The sequence below is a fragment of the Balaenoptera musculus genome, chromosome 12 (assembly GCF_009873245.2).
Source record: "Balaenoptera musculus isolate JJ_BM4_2016_0621 chromosome 12, mBalMus1.pri.v3, whole genome shotgun sequence".
In the NCBI taxonomy this organism is placed as follows: Eukaryota; Metazoa; Chordata; class Mammalia; order Artiodactyla; family Balaenopteridae; genus Balaenoptera; species Balaenoptera musculus.
In genome coordinates, this window is record NC_045796.1 from 45336622 (window position 1) to 45357818 (window position 21197).

At 36.8% G+C, this 21197-nt stretch overlaps 1 protein-coding gene across 1 annotated transcript in view; it reads left to right on the forward strand.

Annotated features, from left to right (window-relative positions):
• Positions 1-21197, forward strand: part of FRK (fyn related Src family tyrosine kinase) — a 96663-nt gene that overhangs the window by 70636 nt on the left and 4830 nt on the right. Inside the window, 4 exon segments of the mRNA XM_036871676.1 lie at positions 8234-8397; positions 10102-10132; positions 10135-10269; positions 12812-12970. Coding sequence (XP_036727571.1) covers positions 8234-8397; positions 10102-10132; positions 10135-10269; positions 12812-12970 — 489 coding nt within the window.

Genomic DNA, 21197 nt, shown 5'->3' on the forward strand with positions numbered 1-21197 from the left:
CCTGTGACTAGGAGATGGTTTGTCTTTATATGAAGTGTTACCTTAACGTGACCTGAACTGTGCTGGCCGGAAGTTATGACAAATGAAACCAAATCTAAACAGACTTGTGTAAACTTTGCCTAATACTTGTCTGAAATAAATAGCAGGAATATATCTTATATCAAGGGTCCTCATTTAATATGAAGAAATTTCCAAGAATGAGAGCTCTCTGCTTTTGGAAACGCGAAGGAATAATGAGCAAATTACCAAAAGCTGTCTTGCATATGTAAAAACAATGAAAAAAAGGAAGGAGACGGTATTCTGCTGTGAAAATCAATTAGCTAATACACGAGAAGGTCCTCTGTATTTTCACAAGAAGATAAAAATTGATTTCAAGGTATTTCAATTATCATCCATTACATATCTCCAGGACTTTCATGTTCACTCTGTTTAACATGTCTCCTCATTACCGAAATGGGGTGCAGAGAAGAAGAGAGATTAAGGGACTGAGTTCTCCTTCATCATAGAGAAGGCTTCCCGAGGGTTTGGGGAGAGTTTGATAGGGTAGGGAAAGATGGCATTGTAAAAGTCCTAAAACATTCTCCTGAGAAGTTAGTAAATTATTACTTGAAAAAAAAAACAACAACTAAACAAAATAGGAAACAGGAAATAAACAGTTAAAGGTTTCTACTATTTCTACTGTCATTCACAGGACACCCTAGATGACTAGACTTGGATTCCAACCCTGCGAACAAATAGTAGTTTATTTTGAAACTCTAGGCTCATCAGTAAAAGAGGCATTTAGACTAAATCATCTTTAAAATTTCTTGTCATTCAGATATCATATTCTCCTTTCGTTGATAGAATAGTAGGATTTGCAAAAACTGTCTAGTCTCATATTGCTCTTTCTGAGATCTCTTATAATTTGAAACTTCTAAGGGGAGCATCAAACCTCCCATGAACAGAAACCCCAGAGAACCAGCCTATTCTGGTGTTGGGCAGTTCATTTCATTAGAAATTCTTTCTTATGTTTAGTAGATGTGACATTTGATTTGATTATTTATCACTTCATTTGTGAATGTGTTTATTTACTTCTACGAAAGTATTTAAGTTGTCTTACATTGCTGAAACACATTGCAAGATACAGCTAAACATAAAAAAGGCAAATCAATGAAAAAGAACAAAGAAATAGATCTTGCTGAGCCTCAAATGGGAGATAAGTATCACAGTTTAGAAATCAGTTTAGCTGGGAGTTCTCTGGCAGTTAAGGCAGAAAGGGAACCATATTGCGCTTCTCACTGGGTTACGGAAGAAGAGATGCATTATATTTTAAGTGTTAAGTTCAAAGAGAAATGAGTTCATGGGGGGGTCTTTATATAAAGAATATCAAGTATCATTATAGTCAGTGTCTTGAGCAGTATATGTGGACATTGTCTTAGGTAGTTAATTCTTACGTTGCCTCTCTAAGAAAGCGGGAAGCATTATGTATATATTTTTATTTTAAATTCACTATACCTTCATTACAGTTGGTTTGGAGAAACAGAGTGAGTAAAATACTCACAAATCTGCTAGTCTAACTCAGCTGTTACCATGTTGGCAAATTGAATCATCTTGGCCCTCATGCAGTTTTGGTTTTCACAAGGAACCTCAGCTGGGTTCCTTCAGCTGGAAAAGGCTCCAGGATGTGTGAGCAGCCAGATGTATCCTCATGTTTAAAATAATACTATTCTCTTAATTTTGTATCCCAGTTATTTCACTTAACACATTATCTATTTTTTTCTTGTTACTACATAATTTTTATGATTATAGTTTTAACTCTTAATTTTCAGATTTGCTACAATTTTCCAGTCATTTAATGCTGTGAAAATGCTGCAGTGAACATTCTTATACATATTGCTTTCCCTGTTTTGGCTGATGAACAGTAGTTAGTTTCCTATACAAATGTTGTCATTGAATTTCATGTTGGAAATTGGCCCACATTAGTGGACATTATAAGAACCAGCCCTTTGCAATGTGTTAGTGTATTTACTATTAAAAATCTTGACGATGATATTGCCCATTACATTTTCTCTGTGTGTGTGTGTGTGTGTGTGTGTGTGTGTGTGTGTTTTATGAAGACCTATGTGAGAAATTTCTCTCTCATTTCAGTACCAGCAATAGTGTTTTGGTTTTTTTTTTTTTGAGTAACAGTTTATTAATATTTTATTCAGGGAATCAGGTAACTGAATGAGTTTCTCTCATGGTTTTGAGCTGTCAAAAATGCGGAGAGCCAAATCTTTGGCCCACATCTAGCAAACATGGATGGAAATCTAAAGAATACCTTACATAAAGCATACCAGCCTTGTTCCTGGAGTCATCGTCCTTTCCTTTCCTTTTTGTCCACTTATCTTAAATTTCATTTTATTTTGATAATGTATGCAAGCCTTTGGATCTTTCTGGAACAAAGCAGATATATAACTAAATGAATGCATGTAAATACTTGGATTATTTCCTTAGGGTAAGTTTTGAAAAGTAGAAGCACTGGCTTTCATGTCACATTAAATCTTAGTCCAGTGAAAGACTTTCTGTAGGAAACTGAGATAATATAATCCATGGATGTAAATTCCTGATGATTTATTACAGATATAATACTGAATGAGAAGTTAAGAGTCCCGAGAGGAATAAAGAGTCAAGTTGTTTCCCAGAGACTTTCTGTGCAATATCAGATGCTGCAAATGCTATTTTCATGTAAAACTGTGGTAGATGCTTTTTAATTAAATTATATGACAAAATATTGAATGTTATATTATGTATTAATTAAAGTGATGCTCATCTTCATAAGATATCATATGTATAAACAACAAAACTGACATTTTGTTCTGAAAATTTAAGAGCCAGCTTTGATTGGGGATTGGCCTGTTTTAATAAGGAGTTAGACCATAGGGGTCTTGAGGATAAGACCAACAGTTTTCTCAAAAATATCCTAAGTATTTGGACATATATGTGTTTCAGGCTCATGGATTTCCATTCTATATAATATGGAAGAGATAGTTGATTTTTGCACGTAAGGGTAGTTGATTATGTTGTCTTTGACTATAAAAGTACCTCAGCTGGTCTACTGGACCGGTAACAATGCTGGAAGACCTCAGGACATGAGAGCTATCAGATGTATCTTCAAATAGATTTTTAAAGTTTTTTGAGTCACCTAATGTAGACATTCTCTTAATGAGTCTTCACTTAACCTAGCAGTTTAGTAGTCAAACTTACTGACTGATGTCCACAGCACACTGAATATGCCTGGCTGGGAGACAGGTGACCTTGGGGACCCAGTAGTTGAGTTTTATGCATGAAGAGAGTCAAATCTGTTTGTTCCTTTTGGTTTAGTGGATTTTTTCTTCATCAGAAAAGAACGTCTTCTACATGATACCACTTTAATATTTTGAGACAGGTGTAATTTCTTCTTTCAAAACTACTCATACAGGAATTCTATTCTGTCTGCTGTAGAACAAAACACAGTGTAAAATGGGTGTGTGTGTTAGATTCTGTTTTAATGGGGGAGACAGTGTAATAACTCAATTTAATGTTATTTACTTACTGGTGTAGAACTATCTTAGCATGATTTCTAAAGCAATGGTATAGGAGGTGTTATCATGATTATCTTTATAATAGTTTTGAAAAGTACAAACCACCCTTCCAAAGAGAAATCAAATAAACAGGAGTTTACATGTGTAGGAGTTCTCTCACACAGAATTAATGGCAGTTTCTTCACTTAATATGTTTGGTAGCCACTATGTTATGTAGCCTTTATTGTGCAAAGAGTGGAAACTTTTACTTTGGAAGTGGCTCTCTTGTTGACAAAGCTATTTGATAATACTGATATTCTAGTATAGTACTCACACATTGCACATTTAGAAATGTCTATCATCCTTTGTGAATAATGACACTCAAACTATCCCTGTGAGAGTATATAGATAAGATCATTATTTTCATTTTCTAGATAAGGAAACTGAAATGAAATTCCTCGCCGAAGGTCAAAGAACAAATCACTGGGAGAATTAGATTAGGGCAGTGAGTTCTTGATTTTCAATCCTTTGCTCAATCATCTAGGTCATATTGTTTTACCCAGTATGGGAACAGATTATTTCAGTCAGTAAGAATAAGGCTGTGCCCAGATGATGCCAAGAAGACCAGCTGAAAAATGAAACTCTGCTCAGTCATTTGTTATCTGTAAAATGCCAAACACTTGTTTATACGTGATATGTTGCACTAAGCCTAATAGGTTGTCTCCATGTCTTGCAAGACATAGCCTCTAACTTAAATGTTTATATTGTAACTAAATTAACTTTAATTTCTGGAGGTTCTGTCTTTTAAAAAACTTAATTTTGGAATATCATAATTATTTAATATGTTCTGAATAATATGTTAGTCATGTGGTAAACTGAGGAAAAAAACTCTTTGAAAGTGTTTTTTGATGAAATCTCACTCCTTTGTGCAGTGGTAGACAAACTCTTTTCTATCATCAGAGACTATACGATAAGATCTCACCGTTAGGAGAAAGCTGGGCTTCTACGTCTGCCACCAACTCTTTCTAAATTCATTTGGGCCTGGCATTTAGGACTGAAATCATAAGACTCCATCTGTATCACATGCATTCTCACAGAATCAGTTACCCTGGATGTGAAGGTGGCCAAATAATCAGGTGACCAGTGCCATGGTCCTTATAGAAGGTCATGGGCAGAAATAGCTGAATCCTTTCAATGTTCAACAAACCTTTATTGTACTCCTCATACATACTTACCTTCATCTCTACAATATATTCTAATTCTTGGACATGTTCTGGTAGATTAAGCAGTTGACAGGTGAAACATTTTCCCCTAGGTCAAACAGCATAAATGAGAGTCAAGATGTAAACTCAGAATGCCTGGCTTTTAGTAGCTCAATTCATTCAATTGTGATGCTACTGAGTTTGTTGATGGATGATTCCATTATATTTTATATAATGTTTACATGTTTTGCAGTTAAACTACTAAAATGCTTAACTAATCTGAACTCATACTAATTCACAATAAGAATGGCACAAGCATTATCATTCACTTATAGCCTGTAGAATTTGGAATAGGTTTGTTTCAATAATAAAGATCAAAGCAAACCAGAAAAGGAATAGAAAATTCATTTCTCCTTAGTTCTGAGACCTTCTGAATTCAATCTTTATTAGGAATGACAGTTTTCAAATGTGTGGACTCACTACTAACAAATTAAAATCACTTAAAAAAAACACTTATTTTGGATTTGATTACTCAGGAATACAATATTAAAAGTGCCTTCATCCTGACTATGGTGTATTGAATTTCCCTGATGTAGCTTCTGTGATCTAATTTAAAAATTTTATACATATATATATATATATATATATATATATGTATATATATATATATATATATGTATTTCAGTCTTGGCTAGACTGAAAACTTAAATGAACTGCATATAAGTAATCTATGATGCTGGTCAGAGATGGAATACTTATTCCTGTGTTATGTTGCAAAGCTCAAGAAATTAGATATAAACATGAATGACTGTCCTCTAATAGTATTTATATGCTGGGGCTAAGTTTTTTTCCTCTATTTAAAAATAAATTCCAGGGAAGTCTTGACTTAAAGTATTTGTATATTACCTGTTTAATTTTTGCAGCAGACATTTCAGAAGCTTACATTTCTCTTCAAATCCAAGAGTTAGTGATATCATTCATTCATCTAGCAGATGTTTATGTTAGTTGTTACTCTGTGTCAGGCTCTGAGTAGGTATTAGTTCAAGACACAGAGTCCCTGCCCTTCACAGAGCCGCCTCCACTGAGATAAATCCACCGTCACAATTAAACTGGGTAATGTGATAGAAAGGAGCTGGGAGGAGCACATGCAACAGGGTGATGGGCGAAGGCTGGTTCTGAGGATTTAAATTGAGACCTGAAGAGGGGCTGGCTACTGAGAAAAATTCATAGAAAAGCATTCAAGTGGTGTTCAAGGCTCCAAGGTGAGAATTACTTTTTTTTTGGTAATGTGTAGTTTTCACAATTTGTAGTTTTCTGAAAGCACTACAGAAAGAAATGAGAATTCAGAGAGAGAAAGCAACAGCCATTAGAAATGTTGGAACATTAGAGTGGAAACATTTGGAAATTTGGAGTTTTCTTAAAGCCTGCTCTTTTAATGATGAGGAAATGGAGGCCCAGTGACATTGCCATGTTTTGGTCACATACTAGTTAAATTGTAACCTGGGTCTCCCATCTTCCTGTCTATAGCTTTTTTCTATTAAACAAAATTACCTTTATTGTGCTTGACACTCTAGATGTATTGAAAGTATTGGTTTTTACAGTTGAGAGTTTAAACCTTTATCTACAAATAGTTGGCAAACATTTATTTAGGCTTCCTTTATGATCATTGGCAATTGCCAAAGCCATATCAATCATTGGGATTTGCATCCCTTATTAAGAAAATCACAAAGAGTATTTTAACCTTTCAGTCGTCTATTGACTTTAGTTTCTAGCTTAGAAATCATTGTCTTTTGTGATGCATTAAAAGGGAATTCCTAAGTTTAATTTCCATGTAGTCCACTTCAGTTTGGAACCAGATATGGTCCATCTTGATTAAAAAAGGGGAATTTTTTTATTGCTTCCCATCATTTCCAATTATAGATCTGTTGGCTTGCTAGACATCTCAGTCATACTTTATGCACTTTTCTTTTTGATAAATGGCAAATGAATTTTCAGGCCAACAATTTATATAAATTGCAGGTATAATTTATACTTAGCTACCTTTCTACTTCTAATATTTTTATTACTTTGTGGAGAAATGAATTGGGGCTAAAATTGTTTACATCTCTCTTTGATTTTTTTGTTAGCCTTTTAATCCATAAACGGGAATCTGTAATGAGCTTAGCTCTGTATCCTAATAAAACCCCTCTGTTTGGTGATGATTATATAAGGCAATTAACATTGCCCCAAGAGTTATAGTCAGTGGGAATGATAATTTGACAGATCAGAGAGTACAAGGATGTGTTCCAGACACTTAAAAAATTGTAATTTAAGAACCTTATATTACTTTTGGAGGAGCTAAATGTTTGCCTGCTCTCTGCATTTTATTATAAAGAACCGAAAATAAAATATTCTCCTGTATGCAGATGAAATGATTTTTTTCAGTTTTACTGAGGTATAATTGACAAATAAAATAAAAAGGTATTTAAAATGTACAACATGATGATTTGAAATATATATACATTGTGAAAGGATTCCCCCTCCCCACATCGAGTTAATTAACATATCTATCACCTCACATATTTCTCTCCGTTTTTGGTGAGACCATGTAAGTTTTACTCTCTTAGCAAATTTCAACTGTATAATACAGTGTTATCAACTTTAGTCACCATGTTATATACTAGATGCTTAGAACTTACTCATCTATAGCTGAATTTTATGCCTTTTTACCAACTTCTCCCTACTCCTGCTTCCCCCCAACCCCATTCCCAGGCAACAATTTTTCTACTCTTTTTCTATGAGTTTAATGTTTTTTTTTAAAGATTCCACATATAAGTGATCTATCGCAGTATTTGTCTTCCTCCGTCTTATCCTCACTTAGGCACAAATAGCCTCAAGGTTCATCCACGTTGCTACAAATGACAGGATGTCCTTCTTTTTTTAGGCTCATATATTTCTCTCTCCCTTCCTCCTCTCTCTCTCCCTCTCTCCATCTCTATCTGTATTATATCTATATCTACTACACTAGATTTTGCTTTCTGAGAACACTATTTTATTTTAGTGTCCATGTATAGAATTTCATGGGAGGAAATTCTCCTTTGTCTCTGTACCAGAAAGAACTGTTTCTAAACATCTTTTGTGATTCTATCTTATGAACACTGTGGTTTCTGAAACTCTTTCCTTCTTTACATTGCTAGAATGATAGAGTCCATTTTATAGCTTGTTTTAAACAAGTATACTAGGCCTCAAATCAAAGTTTTGTTTTTAGTGCTAACTGTACTCTTTTATTTTTATATTTCCTTTAAAATATGATTCCACATTCTTTTTTCCTTTTTAGTCTGCTGTATGTCCTTTGTAAGCTTCCTGAAGTCTTTTCTGAAACAAAGTTGAGAAATAAATAGAATTTGTTAAAATTTTATTCCATGCATTGAAACTATCACCACAAAATAAGCAAATCTAAAAAAAAAAAAATAAGCAAATCTCCTTTGCTTTGGCAAGAAGTTTATTAAAAGGACTTATTTTGGGTTCCAGTTTTAGACGAAGGGGTTGTGAAACACTACAGAATCAGAAGACTGGATGCAGGGGACTTTTTCCTCACCCGGAGAAGAACCTTTTCAACACTGAATGAATTCGTGAGTCACTACACCAAGACAAGCGATGGCCTGTGTGTCAAGCTGGGAAAACCATGCTTAAAGGTGAAATGCTTTCAAGCTGTGTTCCTTTATTTTTGAAGTTAATTTTTTTCCTTCAGGTGTTGGAGTTATTTGTCATGTGATATGTCAGCTCAGAAAAAAAGGTCCTTGAATACCCAAGGCACAGATAAGCAATCTGTGGCCCCTGAGCCAATACGGCCCCACACTTATTTTTACAAATAAGCTTTATTGGAACATACATGCTCATTCATTTACAGATTGTCGTTGCTTTTTTGCTATAATAGCAGAGTTTAATAGCTGAAACAGAGACTATATGGCTCACAAAGCCTAACATATTCACCGTCTCATTCTTTTCAGAAGTTTGCCAAGTCCCAACCTCAAGCAACCACTGAACACAGAAAATATTCATTCTTTGCACTAAGAAACTAATCTGGTATCTTTGTTATTGCAGCATTTAATGATATGGCTGGAGGGGGAAAGAAGTTCTGGAATACAATTCTTACTTAGATGATCTGTATTCAAGATTATTAACATGAAATGACCAGGTTCATTATCTGGTTGTCTGCATATAGATATCATTTAACTGTTCTAAACACTTTGATTGTTTGGCCTGGCTGTTTAGTGGGAGGAGGTAACATTTTATAGAATATTTATCTACATCTGCTCATTAAATTCTGTTGTGTTGCATATTTTACCTAAAGTTGTTTAAAGTTAAGTAGTGGTCATAGCACCTCAGTGGGGGCAAGCCCTCATTTCGCATCAGAGTTCAGGTCTCAGGTACTGTCAGTGGTATAACCAACCCTGTGGTTTATACCTGGATGACCGGTGAAAGCCTCCTTGTGATGCCTTGATTAGACTCTACAGACAATTAGAAGCTGAAGAATTCCTGTCCCATATGCAGGGAATTTATGAGTTAAATCCTGAGACGTGAATAGGCAATTTTGTGTATAAGTATGTACATCTCAGATGGTACAGGAATGACCTCACAAGAGTATCTGAGCTTATGCTAGAGAAATAGGTCGCCTGATACAAGAATATGACTTAAAAATTCTTAGTTAACCAATATTGTTGAATTCTGGTAGGGAAAGAGGGTTTACAAAGCGTAGGTGATCTTCTGTGCACTCAAGATGCTGATGACTTAGTGAGGAGATAAGATAAATTTCTAAAGGCAAATGACAAACTAGACTATGCACTCTAGGAGAGCAGAGACCTTACCTATTTTATTTACAGAATGGAACCTAGTTGGTGGCTTGAAAAAAATTATTTATTAAATAAATGAGTAAATGATTGAACAAATAAGTAAATGAATTTGAAAAAAGATGGAAATTAATTATGAGAAATTTTGTGATACAGATGGTAAATTGCTATAGGCCAAAGAGTTGGGGAGATAATTGTGGATGAGATGGAACTTCAGTTTAGCCTGGAAAACTTGATTTATGTAGGCAAGGAGGGCAAAGGGAACTCCCACCACATAGGGTGGGAGGGAGGTATTTGTGGGCGTCATGTGGGACAGGATGGACAGCAAGGTGCCCGACTTAGCAGGAGTTGGGGAATCAGCTGGAAGAGGCAAAGATACAGATTCCTACCACAGTTGCTTCCATTTAAAAGTAATTCGAATAAAATTTACAATATTTTGTTTTAAAAAATGATGTCTCTTTCAAAAGTACCTAGACTGTTATTTTCACACCAAAAAAGTTTTGAATGTAACTTTTTCTTACAGTATTCTAATTATCTCTGTGAAGGCAGATACAAGTCCCAGCTCCCTTTGATTTGTCATATAAACTGTGGACCAGTGGGAGATCGACCGCAGCTCCATACAACTTCTGAAGAGATTAGGATCTGGTCAGTTCGGCGAAGTGTGGGAGGGCCTATGGAACAATACCACTCCGGTAGCATAAAGACATTAAAAACCAGGTACGAGAACGAGAATGGCAAAGGTTAAATGGCATATGTTGATACTTATAAGCTCAACTTGCCAGTGTAAATGTCCAAGAGGTCATGGGACAGCCAGTGTGGGCACCAAGCAAGTGTTATAATCACTTTCTGTAGTGACCACAATGATCTATCCCAGCACCTGAGATTTTCAGAATTACTGCAGATATGATTATGATTTTGAATCCTAATCTTATTAACAACTGAGACTAAACTTTATTGTCCAATCTGATCATTTTTTTCCAAAAAAGAAGCAGCTAGCTATCCATCCTAACACTGCTCTCTAAGGAAGGCCCTTTGGAGGTCAAAAGAGAACAAAAAAATCAGATTTCTTGTATTAAAAAATAGCGCCATGATAGTTTTCTCTCCAAGAGGAATAATTAATATTGATTTACAGTGCAATAGCAGCAAACAGCTTTGGTGATTGCTTAAATGTCTTCACTTCACTGGGGCCATTAATCAATCTTCTCAGCTATTTATTGCTTAGCAGACTACCACGCAATAAAGACGAGCCTGAAATCAACTCCCACAGTAGCTTTGACAGGCAAAAATTAATATTTAATGTTGCATTACTAGCTGAGTTGAGATTGGGTCTCTTTTGCTGTGCAGCTGGTCAGCTGTAACCAGCGTAGCCAAGGAGAGCTCTGAGCAGGCTTCCCCTGCAGAGGCTCCTGACGTACCATGGTTTCAGCTCTAGCGGATGGTGTGATTTGGCAGTGATTTAAGTGTCCTGCATTCCATGAATCTGACGGCCACCCAAAGCGTCAACATAGAAACATATTGTAGATAAATCGTCTGAATGGAGATCATAATTGCTGCTATCACCGGAAACTTCATCAATCAGATTATTTGGGGGTGGGGGAATGATCCTACTATATCCGTAACTAACCATAGGCCAAACTAATTATAATAACCAAAAACGGTCCTTTATTATGGTTTGGATGCCTCTTTTATTCTTAGCTCCATTTTGCCACGATGATTCAAGACTTCAATCCTATTTGATTATGTGGAGCAGAATAGTGGTAGAGATGGAAGTGAGGGAGCTCAGCAAAAATTGATGGAGAACAGAATAGGCCATTTCCCCCTATTCTCCCTCTGTAAGTCCTTGCCTCTTCCCCTCAGCCTGTGAAGAAATGCTTACAGTTGATCTGTCTGGTTTTCCTAAGAATATGCATATTATTAATAATAATACAAATATAGTCAACACTCATTGAACACATATGTACCAGACAATGCTATTATCCTGACAATGATTTTATGTCAGTAGGATTATTAGCCATGTTTTACAGATGAAGAAACTAAAGTTCAGAGACGTTTGGTAACTTGTTCAGGATCACACAGTGAGCTAGGATTTGATCGAGCCTGGGTAGTGAACTTCTAGACTCTCAAAAGGCATACCAAAGGATAGATTGCCTAAATGCTTTATGTGAAATGATCTGCAGGTCACATGTAACTCTTTCTAACTGCATATTAATAAACAGAGTGTTAGCTTGGAATGTCAAAGCTTATCCATGCCTGGGGTTCAAATATTAGCTGTGAAGTCTTCTGTATGAGAGAATGAGGAACGAAACAGACTCTTTAAGCATCAGTGAAAATGATATTTGCACTATCCATAGTGAATACTGAGATGTGAAGCGACAGTATTCCTTCAGTTACAACAATGGCTCTGAAACATCATATCCTAAAAGAAATAAAAGATTTTTAAATGACTAAAGAAAGGTAACTCCAGGTATTCTTTCTCTTAGGTTTTATTTGATGTTAACTGTTGATACTTGGCACTTTGCATGGTGAGTCAGAGTTGAGCCATTTAAGTGCAATTTAATTGTAGATGAGTCTTCAAAATAGGCTCCAGTATCTCCCTTATCATTTGGTCAAGCTATTAAAACCAACTGTGGAGATATCAATACAGGAGAAAATGTTGAATATCAGCTTCAATAGGAGGAAAAAATCACTAAGTTTTGGGAGTGGGCCTTGAATGTTTTCTACTTGGCCTACACTATGGATATATGTCCTTGCAGAATTAAAGACATAAATATGGCAGAATGTCATTGCTTTTTAGGAAAGTTATCCAGCTCTTCCCACAGTGGGTACCAAGGACAGGGCAACTATTAGTCTTCTCTGCATCCTGGACAGAAAAACTCGCTGCAGTAATTAAACATTCAGTGTCTTCCAGTGTTCATATTAATAGAATGTCTTCTCTTTGTGTTCCTAAGATGCCTGCCTTGTTTTATCAATTAGACTGTCAGTGTTTCCTTTTTCCTTCATTTTTCACATGGACCTGAATCAACCTCTCTTCACCTACAGGTCATAATACATAAGCTGCACAGCCCTGATGCACCAACACATCAGTTATTAGGTTGCCCTGGTTGAACTGATTCTCTTCCTTGATAAATCTGAAGATTTGTGACACTGATGCTCTTACTTTACTGAGAGGCAGGAAGCAATCTTGGTGATTCCCACCAGGCTGCTGTGAGGATAGGAATGCCTCAGTAACATAAAGTGATTTCCCCTCTTCTTGTTTCAGGTTCAATGGATCCAAATGACTTCCTGAGGGAGGCACAGATAATGAAGAACCTAAGACATCCAAAGCTTATCCAGCTTTATGCTGTTTGCACTTTAGAAGATCCTATTTATATTATTACAGAGTTGATGAGACATGGAAGTCTGCAAGAATATCTCCAAAGTAAGCTAAATACTTAATAAAAGGAAAAAAGAGGAATTTAGTTTAGCTAGTCCTATAAATGTCAATTTAGCAAGGCTTCTATAACCCAAAGGATATCTACTATGGTATATCTGTGACAATGAATGTCTTACCATTGAATTGCTCAACTACTCTTTAATAGGATATATACTGTGTACTCAAAGGGAGGAAAAATATTTATGTAGTGGAAGAACAAATTGTTCACCATAGACATATCAGAGTACTTAAATGTCATGTGGAAAATTGAAGAATAGATGTTTTTCGTGATGCTTTGTTTCCTACAATAACTAATTGAACATTATCAGTCATGGACCAGTATTTTCTATGGCCCAGAATTAGGGGACATGGAATGCTTTCGGGGGAAGGGAGGGACAGGTACCCTCATTTTTCTCTTTGCCAGTTTTGGACAACATTGTGCTTGTTGGAATTTAAAATACTTCCAACCGCTAGGTAACATTAGAATATTCAGACTAAGAAGCAGAAATATACTATTACTTTATTTTTACATCTGCTTCCTAAAGTCTGAGAAGACTTAAGAGCACTGTAGAATTTTGACGTTTATTACAAATGAATAATTTAATAAGCAACAATATTATAAGCATTAAAATGAGATGTTCAAAGAAGTGGAGATCAAGTACTGAGAGAATAATCCATGCTTTAAAAAGAGGCGTTTTCTATACTTTCTTGGAATGTCAGAGTAGGACTGATAGAATGTATAGAGGTAAAGGGAGGTGAGAATAATGGAACAAAGATATCGGAAAGATAGGGGTATTCTCTCATTTCAGAGTGACCTGTGAAGCTGGTGATATTAAATTGCAAGACTAGATAGGAACAAAGGACATAAGACTTGCTAAGTGCTGTTAAAAACAAAAATATACCTAGCTCCCTTGCATAAAGATATCAAATTTAACAGTATTAGATTGTGTTACCCACCATAGAGAGACTAACCTCAGCCATTGACTCCTTTTGCCTTATTCCCAGGGACAAAAGCACAGGAACCATTTCAGGTCATCTCTAACGAAAATGCTTTGTCAAATTATAAACATTCGCGCTGTTAAATCTCACAGTCAATTCTCAATCCTCAGATCTATCAGCAGTATTCAATTCAATGGACACTGTCTCCTTCTGGTAACACTACCTTCTGGAAGCACTACCTTCATTTGGCTTCTGGGACACTTCATCCAATGTCCTTTTCTCTTCCTTTCTTGCCAGTTCTTCTCAATCTATGTGATTTCTCTCATCTCCCACACCTCTCAATATCTTGGAGTTTTCCAAGACTCTTTTGCAACATCACCAGATTCCTTGCTAATCTCAACCAGTCTTATTGTTTAATAACATTTATGTATTACCAATTGCCTAAATTATATCCCTCCATTACTTCAGAATCATATATCCAACTGCCTTCTTAACTTCTCCACGTGAACACTGTATCAGTCTGGATAATATGGGTATGATGCAGTAACAAACCCCTCCAAATCTCAGAGTCTTAACACAGGTGTTTATTCTTGCTCATGCAACATGTGAGATATAGATTGGCTGGTGACTCAGGTCTTTTGATCACCTTGGCAGCAGCAGGGGATATGACTAATCTCATTCTGGCTCTTAAAGCTTCTGACCAGGAGTGATAGAGGTAATTTCTGTGCCCTTTTCATTTGGTTAAATCAACTCAAAGGGAGTGGAGGAGTATAGCCCTCTAAAGTGCTTAAAAGCAGGAAAAAACAGAAGTTTGCAAACAGCCCTCATTTCTACTACATATGTCTATTAGACGTCTCAAAATAATTTGTCCAAAAACCGATCTCTGATATTATCCTCAGTAATCTGCACCTCTTGTGGTCTTTCCTTCTCTGACAATGTCAACACACAGGCCTAACATCTTGGAATCACCTCTACTTCTCACATCCTATATCTGACCAACCAGCAAATCCCACTGGCTTGCTTTCCAAATATATCCAGGATTTTACCACTTCTCCTACTCCAGTCCGAGTCATCATCAACTCTCTCCTGGATTCTGCAGTAGCCTTCCAATTTGTCTCCCTCTTTTGGTTCTTGACCCCTTCAGTCTCTTCTCAACACAGTAGCTGGAGAGATCCTGTTAAAATGTAAATCAGGTCACGTCCCTCCTCAGCCCCAAACCTTCAGTGACTCCTTGGTTCTCTCTGTGTAACCCATAAAGTCCTGCCTGACCTGGCTCTCCATTACCTCTCCGACCCCATCTCCCACAGCTTTGCCCTGGTTCACTCTGTCAACTACACTGCCCTTCTTTGCTGCTCTTTGTATCTTCCAGATGTGCTCTGCTTCAGGCCCTGCGCACTTGCCGTTTCCTCTACCTGAAAAATTTTCCCGTTACTTATCTGCACAGCTCATTTTCTCACTTCCTAAAGTCTTTACTTAGGTATTCCCATTACAGCGAGTCCTTCCTGGGTCACCCTCTAAATTCTAAAATTTAATCTCCCTTTGCTGACTCACTGTATTCCTCTTTCCTGCTTTTTGTTTTCTCTTCCTAGCTGTTAGTCGTCATATTAATGCATGACATATTTATGTAGCTTATTTTTAGTGTCTTCTAAAATACAACTTGGAGATGACAGAGATTTTTCTTTGTTTTAGTGCTAGAACGGTGTCAGGCACACAGAAGGTGTGCACTAATTGTGTGTTGGCTAAGTGAATGAATAAATTAATGGATAGATTAAGTCAGGGCTACCCTGAACCTAATACAGTTGGGACTTGTTTTGTTGTGCTTGGTATCAGCTTGCAAAGATACGCTTAGTATATTGCAAACTCCTTTGACATTGAGGATTTCTGTGGCTTGTTGATGTGTTTTACTCAGGGTTGAGCACGAACTCTGTCATCTTCTGGGTTGAACTATCAGGGTCAAGTTTACAAAGGCCTTCCTTTGCCCGGATACTTAGCAGCCAGGGGGAGTAATGAAGGCATGCTCATTACAGACAATCCCTTCCCAATCAAGAGGATTTGATTTCAGCAAAGTGATCTTAAAATGTATCTGCCGCTCTTAAACATCCCATAATGATAAATATTATTAAGCTGAAATGCTCTTGAGTAATGGAACATAATTGAAAATATTTCCTTGCTGCAGATGTAAATTGTCACAGGTCTATGAACGTTTATATCAGTTTTGACATCTGGCTGCTGTATTAGAAGTGTGCTCTGAGGTTGTATGCAGTTCCTAGGCCACTGTACTTTTCAGGGCAGGAAATATGTTACTACTCAGTTTCCTTCACTATTGTGCCTGTCAGTGAAAACATTTTTATATCCACTGTAATAAGATTAGATGTTGTATTTGATAGCTGAAATAACACACATTTTTCTATAGAACCATCTTTGTAGTCCCTAAGCTTGGCTGAATCTCTTTTTGTAATAAATTTCTCCAAAATGGAAAAGGCTTGTCAAAAAACTTTAGCACTAAGGGTAATTGATGCCTGGTATTTCTTACTGAAGTTTAAAGAGGATAAATATCTGCATTTTTTAGTTTAGCTGGGCTTGTTTTCTTTCCAATAAATACTTATAGAGCATCTAATATATGTCAGTATATTTTCTTTGTTTTACAAATCAAGTCCTAGCATGTTGTTCATCACTCTCACAGACAGTTCAGTTAAGTGGATTGAAGCAGACAGGAATGTTTTCACTGAGATACCCTTTAACTGAACACAACTCCATAACTATTTGCTGTCTGCATGAATGGAAGTCTCTTCATAGCCCCTGACTTTGGGTGCTCAGGAGTGTAAGGTGGATTTTAGGGAGGCAGTAGAGAATAAATTTATGACGCATGACATTTCAGCCTCCAACATATCCTGGATTTGAATCTCTACTCTATAAATTATTACCTGTTCCTCTGAGTGGTAGGAACCCCTATCAAACAGGGTAAAATACTTCCTATAGTTGTTCTGAGTATTAAATGAGGTGATTTACTGGAAAATCAACCATATGGGATAGTGGTAGGAGAGGAGCATATATATTTTAATTTTTTTTTCCTCTAAAAAACACTATATAGCACTTACTGTGTGTCAGGAATTTTTCTAAGTCCTATACAAGTATTAATTTAGTTCATTCTTCTAACAACCTCATGAACTAAGTATTATTATTATCATCCCCATTTTGCAGTTGAAGAAGCTGAGGTATGGAGAGATTAAGTAACTTATTCAAAGTGGTTGAATGAGAATTCAAACCCAGGAAATCTGGCTCCATAGTCCATGCTTTTAACCATATACGTAGCACTGATATTATTCTCCTAATATCCACCTATTATTTATTGCTGCACGACAAATTACCCCAAAACTTAGTGGCTTAAAGCAGCAAACATTTATTATCTCACAGTTTCTGTGGTCAGGAATCCAGGTGCAGCTGAGCCGGGTCTTCTGGGTCAGGGTTTCTCACAAGGCTGCAGTCACGGTATCAGCCGGGGTTCCAATCATCTTTATCCATTCATTTGTTGATGGACGTTTAGGTTGCTTCCATATCATGGTTATTGTAAATAATGCTGCTATGAACTTTGAGGTGCATATATCTTTCGAATTAGTGTTTTTATTTTCTTCAGGTAAATACTCAGGAGTAGAACTGGTGGATCATGTGGCAGTTTTATTTTTAATATTTTGAGGAATCTTTATACTGTTTTCCATAGTGGCTGCACTAATTTAAATTCCCACCAACAAAGCACTAGGGTTCCCTTTTCTCCACATCCTCACCAACACTGGTTATTTCTTGTCTTTTTTTTTTTTTTTAAATTTGTTTTTGGCTGTGTTGGGTCTTTGTTGCTGTGCGCGGGCTTTCTCTAGTTGCGGCGAGTGGGGGCTATTCTTTGTTGTGATGAGCGGGCTTCTCATTGCAGTGGCTTCTCTTGTTGAGGAGCACGGGCTCCAGGTGCCAGGCTTCAGGAGTTATGGCTCGCGGTCTCAGTGGTTGTGGCTTGCGGGCTCTGGAGCGCAGGCTCAGTAGTTGTGGCGCACGGGCTTAGTTGCAATGCGGCCTGTGGGATCTTCCCAGACAAGGGCTCGAACCCGTGTCCCCTGCATTGGCAGGCGGATTCCCAACCACTGCGCCACCAGGGAAGCCCCATTTCTTGTCTTTTTGATGATAGCCATTCTTACAGGTGTGAGGTAATATCTCATGGTTTTGATTTGCATTTCTCTGATGATTAGTGATTTGAGCATCTTTTCATGTGCCTGTTGGCCATCTGTATGTCCTCTTTGGAAAAATGCCTATTCACGTCCTCTGCCCAATTTTTGATCAGATTGTTTATCTGTTTTTGATGTTGAGTTGTATGAGTTCTTTATGTATTTTGGATATTAACCCCCTATTGGATATATCATTTGCAAATATCTTCTCCCATTCAGTAGACGGTCTTTCCATTTTATTGATGGTTTCCTTCATTGTGCAAAAGCCTTTTAGTTTGATTTCATCCCATTTGTTTATTTTTGCTTTTGTTGCCCTTTCCTGAGGAGACAGATCCACAAAATATTGCTAAGACCAGTGTCAGAGAGATTACTGCCTATGTTTTCTTCTAGGAGTTTTGTGGTTTCAGGTCTTACATTTAAGTCTCTAACCCATTTTGAATTTATTTTTGTATATGAGAAAATGGTCCTAGTTTCATTTCTTTTACATGTAGTTGTCCAGTTTTCCAATGCTAACTTATTGAAGAGACTTTCTTTTCCCCATTATATATTCTTGCCTCCTTTGTTGTAGATAATTGACCAGGTGAGCATGAGTTTATTTATGGACTCTTTATTCTGTTCCATTGAGCTATGGTGTCTGTTTTGTGCCAGTACCATACTGCTTTGATCACTATAGCTTTGTCTGAAGTCAGGGAGTGTGATACCTCCAGTTTTATTTTTCTTTCTCAAGATTGCTTTGGCTATTCAGGGTCCATTGTGGTTCCATACAAATTTTAGGATTATTTGTTCTAGCTCTGTCAGTATTTTGTGAGTATTTTGATAGGGATTGCATTGAATGTGTAGATTGCTTTGGGTAGTTAAAATGGACATTTTAACAATATTAGTTCTTCCAGTCCATGAACACATAACATCTTTCCATTCATTTGTATTCATTTGTATCATCTTCAATTTTTTTCATCAATGTCTTACAATTTTCAGAGTACAGGTCCTTTACCTCCTCGGTTAAATTTATTTCTAGGTATTTTATTCTTTTTATTTGCTTGTATATGGGATTGTTTTATTGTTTTGTCTTTCTGATAGTTCATTATTAGTGTATAGAAATACAACAGATTTCTGTATATTAATTTTGTATCCTAAAATTTTACTGAATTCATTTATTAGTTCTAATAATAAATGAATCTTACTTATTATTGGGATTTTCTGTATATGGTATCATGTCATCTGCCAACAGTAAAAGTTTGACTTCTTCTCTTCCAATCTGAATGCCTTTTATTTCTTTCTCTTGTTGATTGCTCTGGCTAGGACTTCCAATACTACGTTAAATAAAGTGGTGAGAGTGGGCAATCCTTGCCTTATTCTGGAATCTTAGAGGAAAAGCTTTCAGCTTTTCACTATTGAGTATGATGTTACCCTGCAAGTTGTCATAAATGGCCTTATTACTCAGAGCCTATTTAAATATGCTGCTTGCATTAAAAAAACACACACACTCACACACAAACTGTCGTTAGGGGTCTTTCCCAGTTGAAAACTTCCCTTGACTTCCATTTATTTTATTTTTTTAATTGTAAAGATGACATACATGTAGAAAGGACACATGCATGATTTACGTCCTTTCTACATATATATTTATCATGTAATTATAAAGTGAGCAAGTAAACAACTGTGTAGCCGCTATGCAAATCAAGAATGACTACATAACCAGCAGCCCAGAAACTCCTCTACTACCTTATCAATGACAATCCCTCACTATCAGGAACTTCATGATAATTGCTTTCCCTTCCTTGACTTACATTTTTCTCTGCTAGCTTCTTCTTGTCTTCCCTTCTTGACTAGGTTTTTGGAAATTGACATCTCCTCTTGCTATCTCCACGTCCTCAGCTCCCCTTCAGCCCTTAACCCTTTATACTCCATCTCCAGCAAGACTCTCTTCCTGCAACCAATGTTTCCAGTGACTTCTTAATTATTATATTTTAGAAATGCTTTTTAGTTCTTATCTTGCTGGACTTATTTGACAATGGTGGTGATTTTCTCTTCTCAAACCTTTGACTGTTATGATGTTCTCTTCTGGTTCTTCTCTCATTCTTTAGGCTGATTCCTCTCAGTTTTCTTGCAGGTTTATTTTATTTATTTATTTATTTTTTTAAAGAGTGGTTTTTAATTTTATTTATTTATTTATTTATTTATGGCTGTGTTGGGTCTTCGTTTCTGTGTGAGGGCTTCCTCTAGCTGTGGCAAGTGGGGGCCCACTCTTCATCGCAGTGCGCAGGCCTCTCACTATCGCGGCCTCTCTTGTTATGGAGCACAGGCTCTAGACGCGCAGGCTCAGCAATTGTGGCTCACGGACCTAGTCGCTCTGCGGCATGTGGGATCTTCCCAGACCAGGGCTCAAACCCGTGTCCCTGCATTGGCAGGCAGATTCTCAACCACTGCGCCACCAGGGAAGCCCCCTGCAGGTTATTTTTATATGCCCACTGTAAATGTTTGGCATTCTCATGATTCTATCACCTTTCTAGCAATCTTACCCACTTTTAATGTTTAACTCTTGCTCCTAAACAATGACTGTTAAATCCATATTTCTAGCTGCATGCTTTCCTCTGAGCTTCAGAACCCATATGCTTGTCTTCTTTTAGACATTTCCCTCTTGGGTAATCCTTATGCATCTCTAGCTTAACAAATCTTAAACTGTTTAATTCTGATCAGGCAGAAGGCAATGATAGATAATAAGAACAGGTAGGCTTTACTTAAGTTCTTCCTAGGTGCCAGGTACTGTTTTAAGTGCTTTACATGTACTAAGTCATTTTAATTCTCATTTTAACAAATAAAACCACAAGGTTATGATGATTATTGTTGTATATATGGAGAAACTAAGACACAGGAGTGTTAAGCAGCTTGCCCAAAGTCAGGAAGAAACATAAGGCAGAGCCCTGATTCAAATTCTGGCACTCTAGCTTCAAACCAATCTTCCTCACTCCTGTACTGTAGTTGCTCAAGTCAGGAATTGCATCTGGGACTCTTGACCATAAATTCAATGCATTTTTGGTAATATTTGGCTTATTCAGATAGGGATAATGATAATTTGGATTATA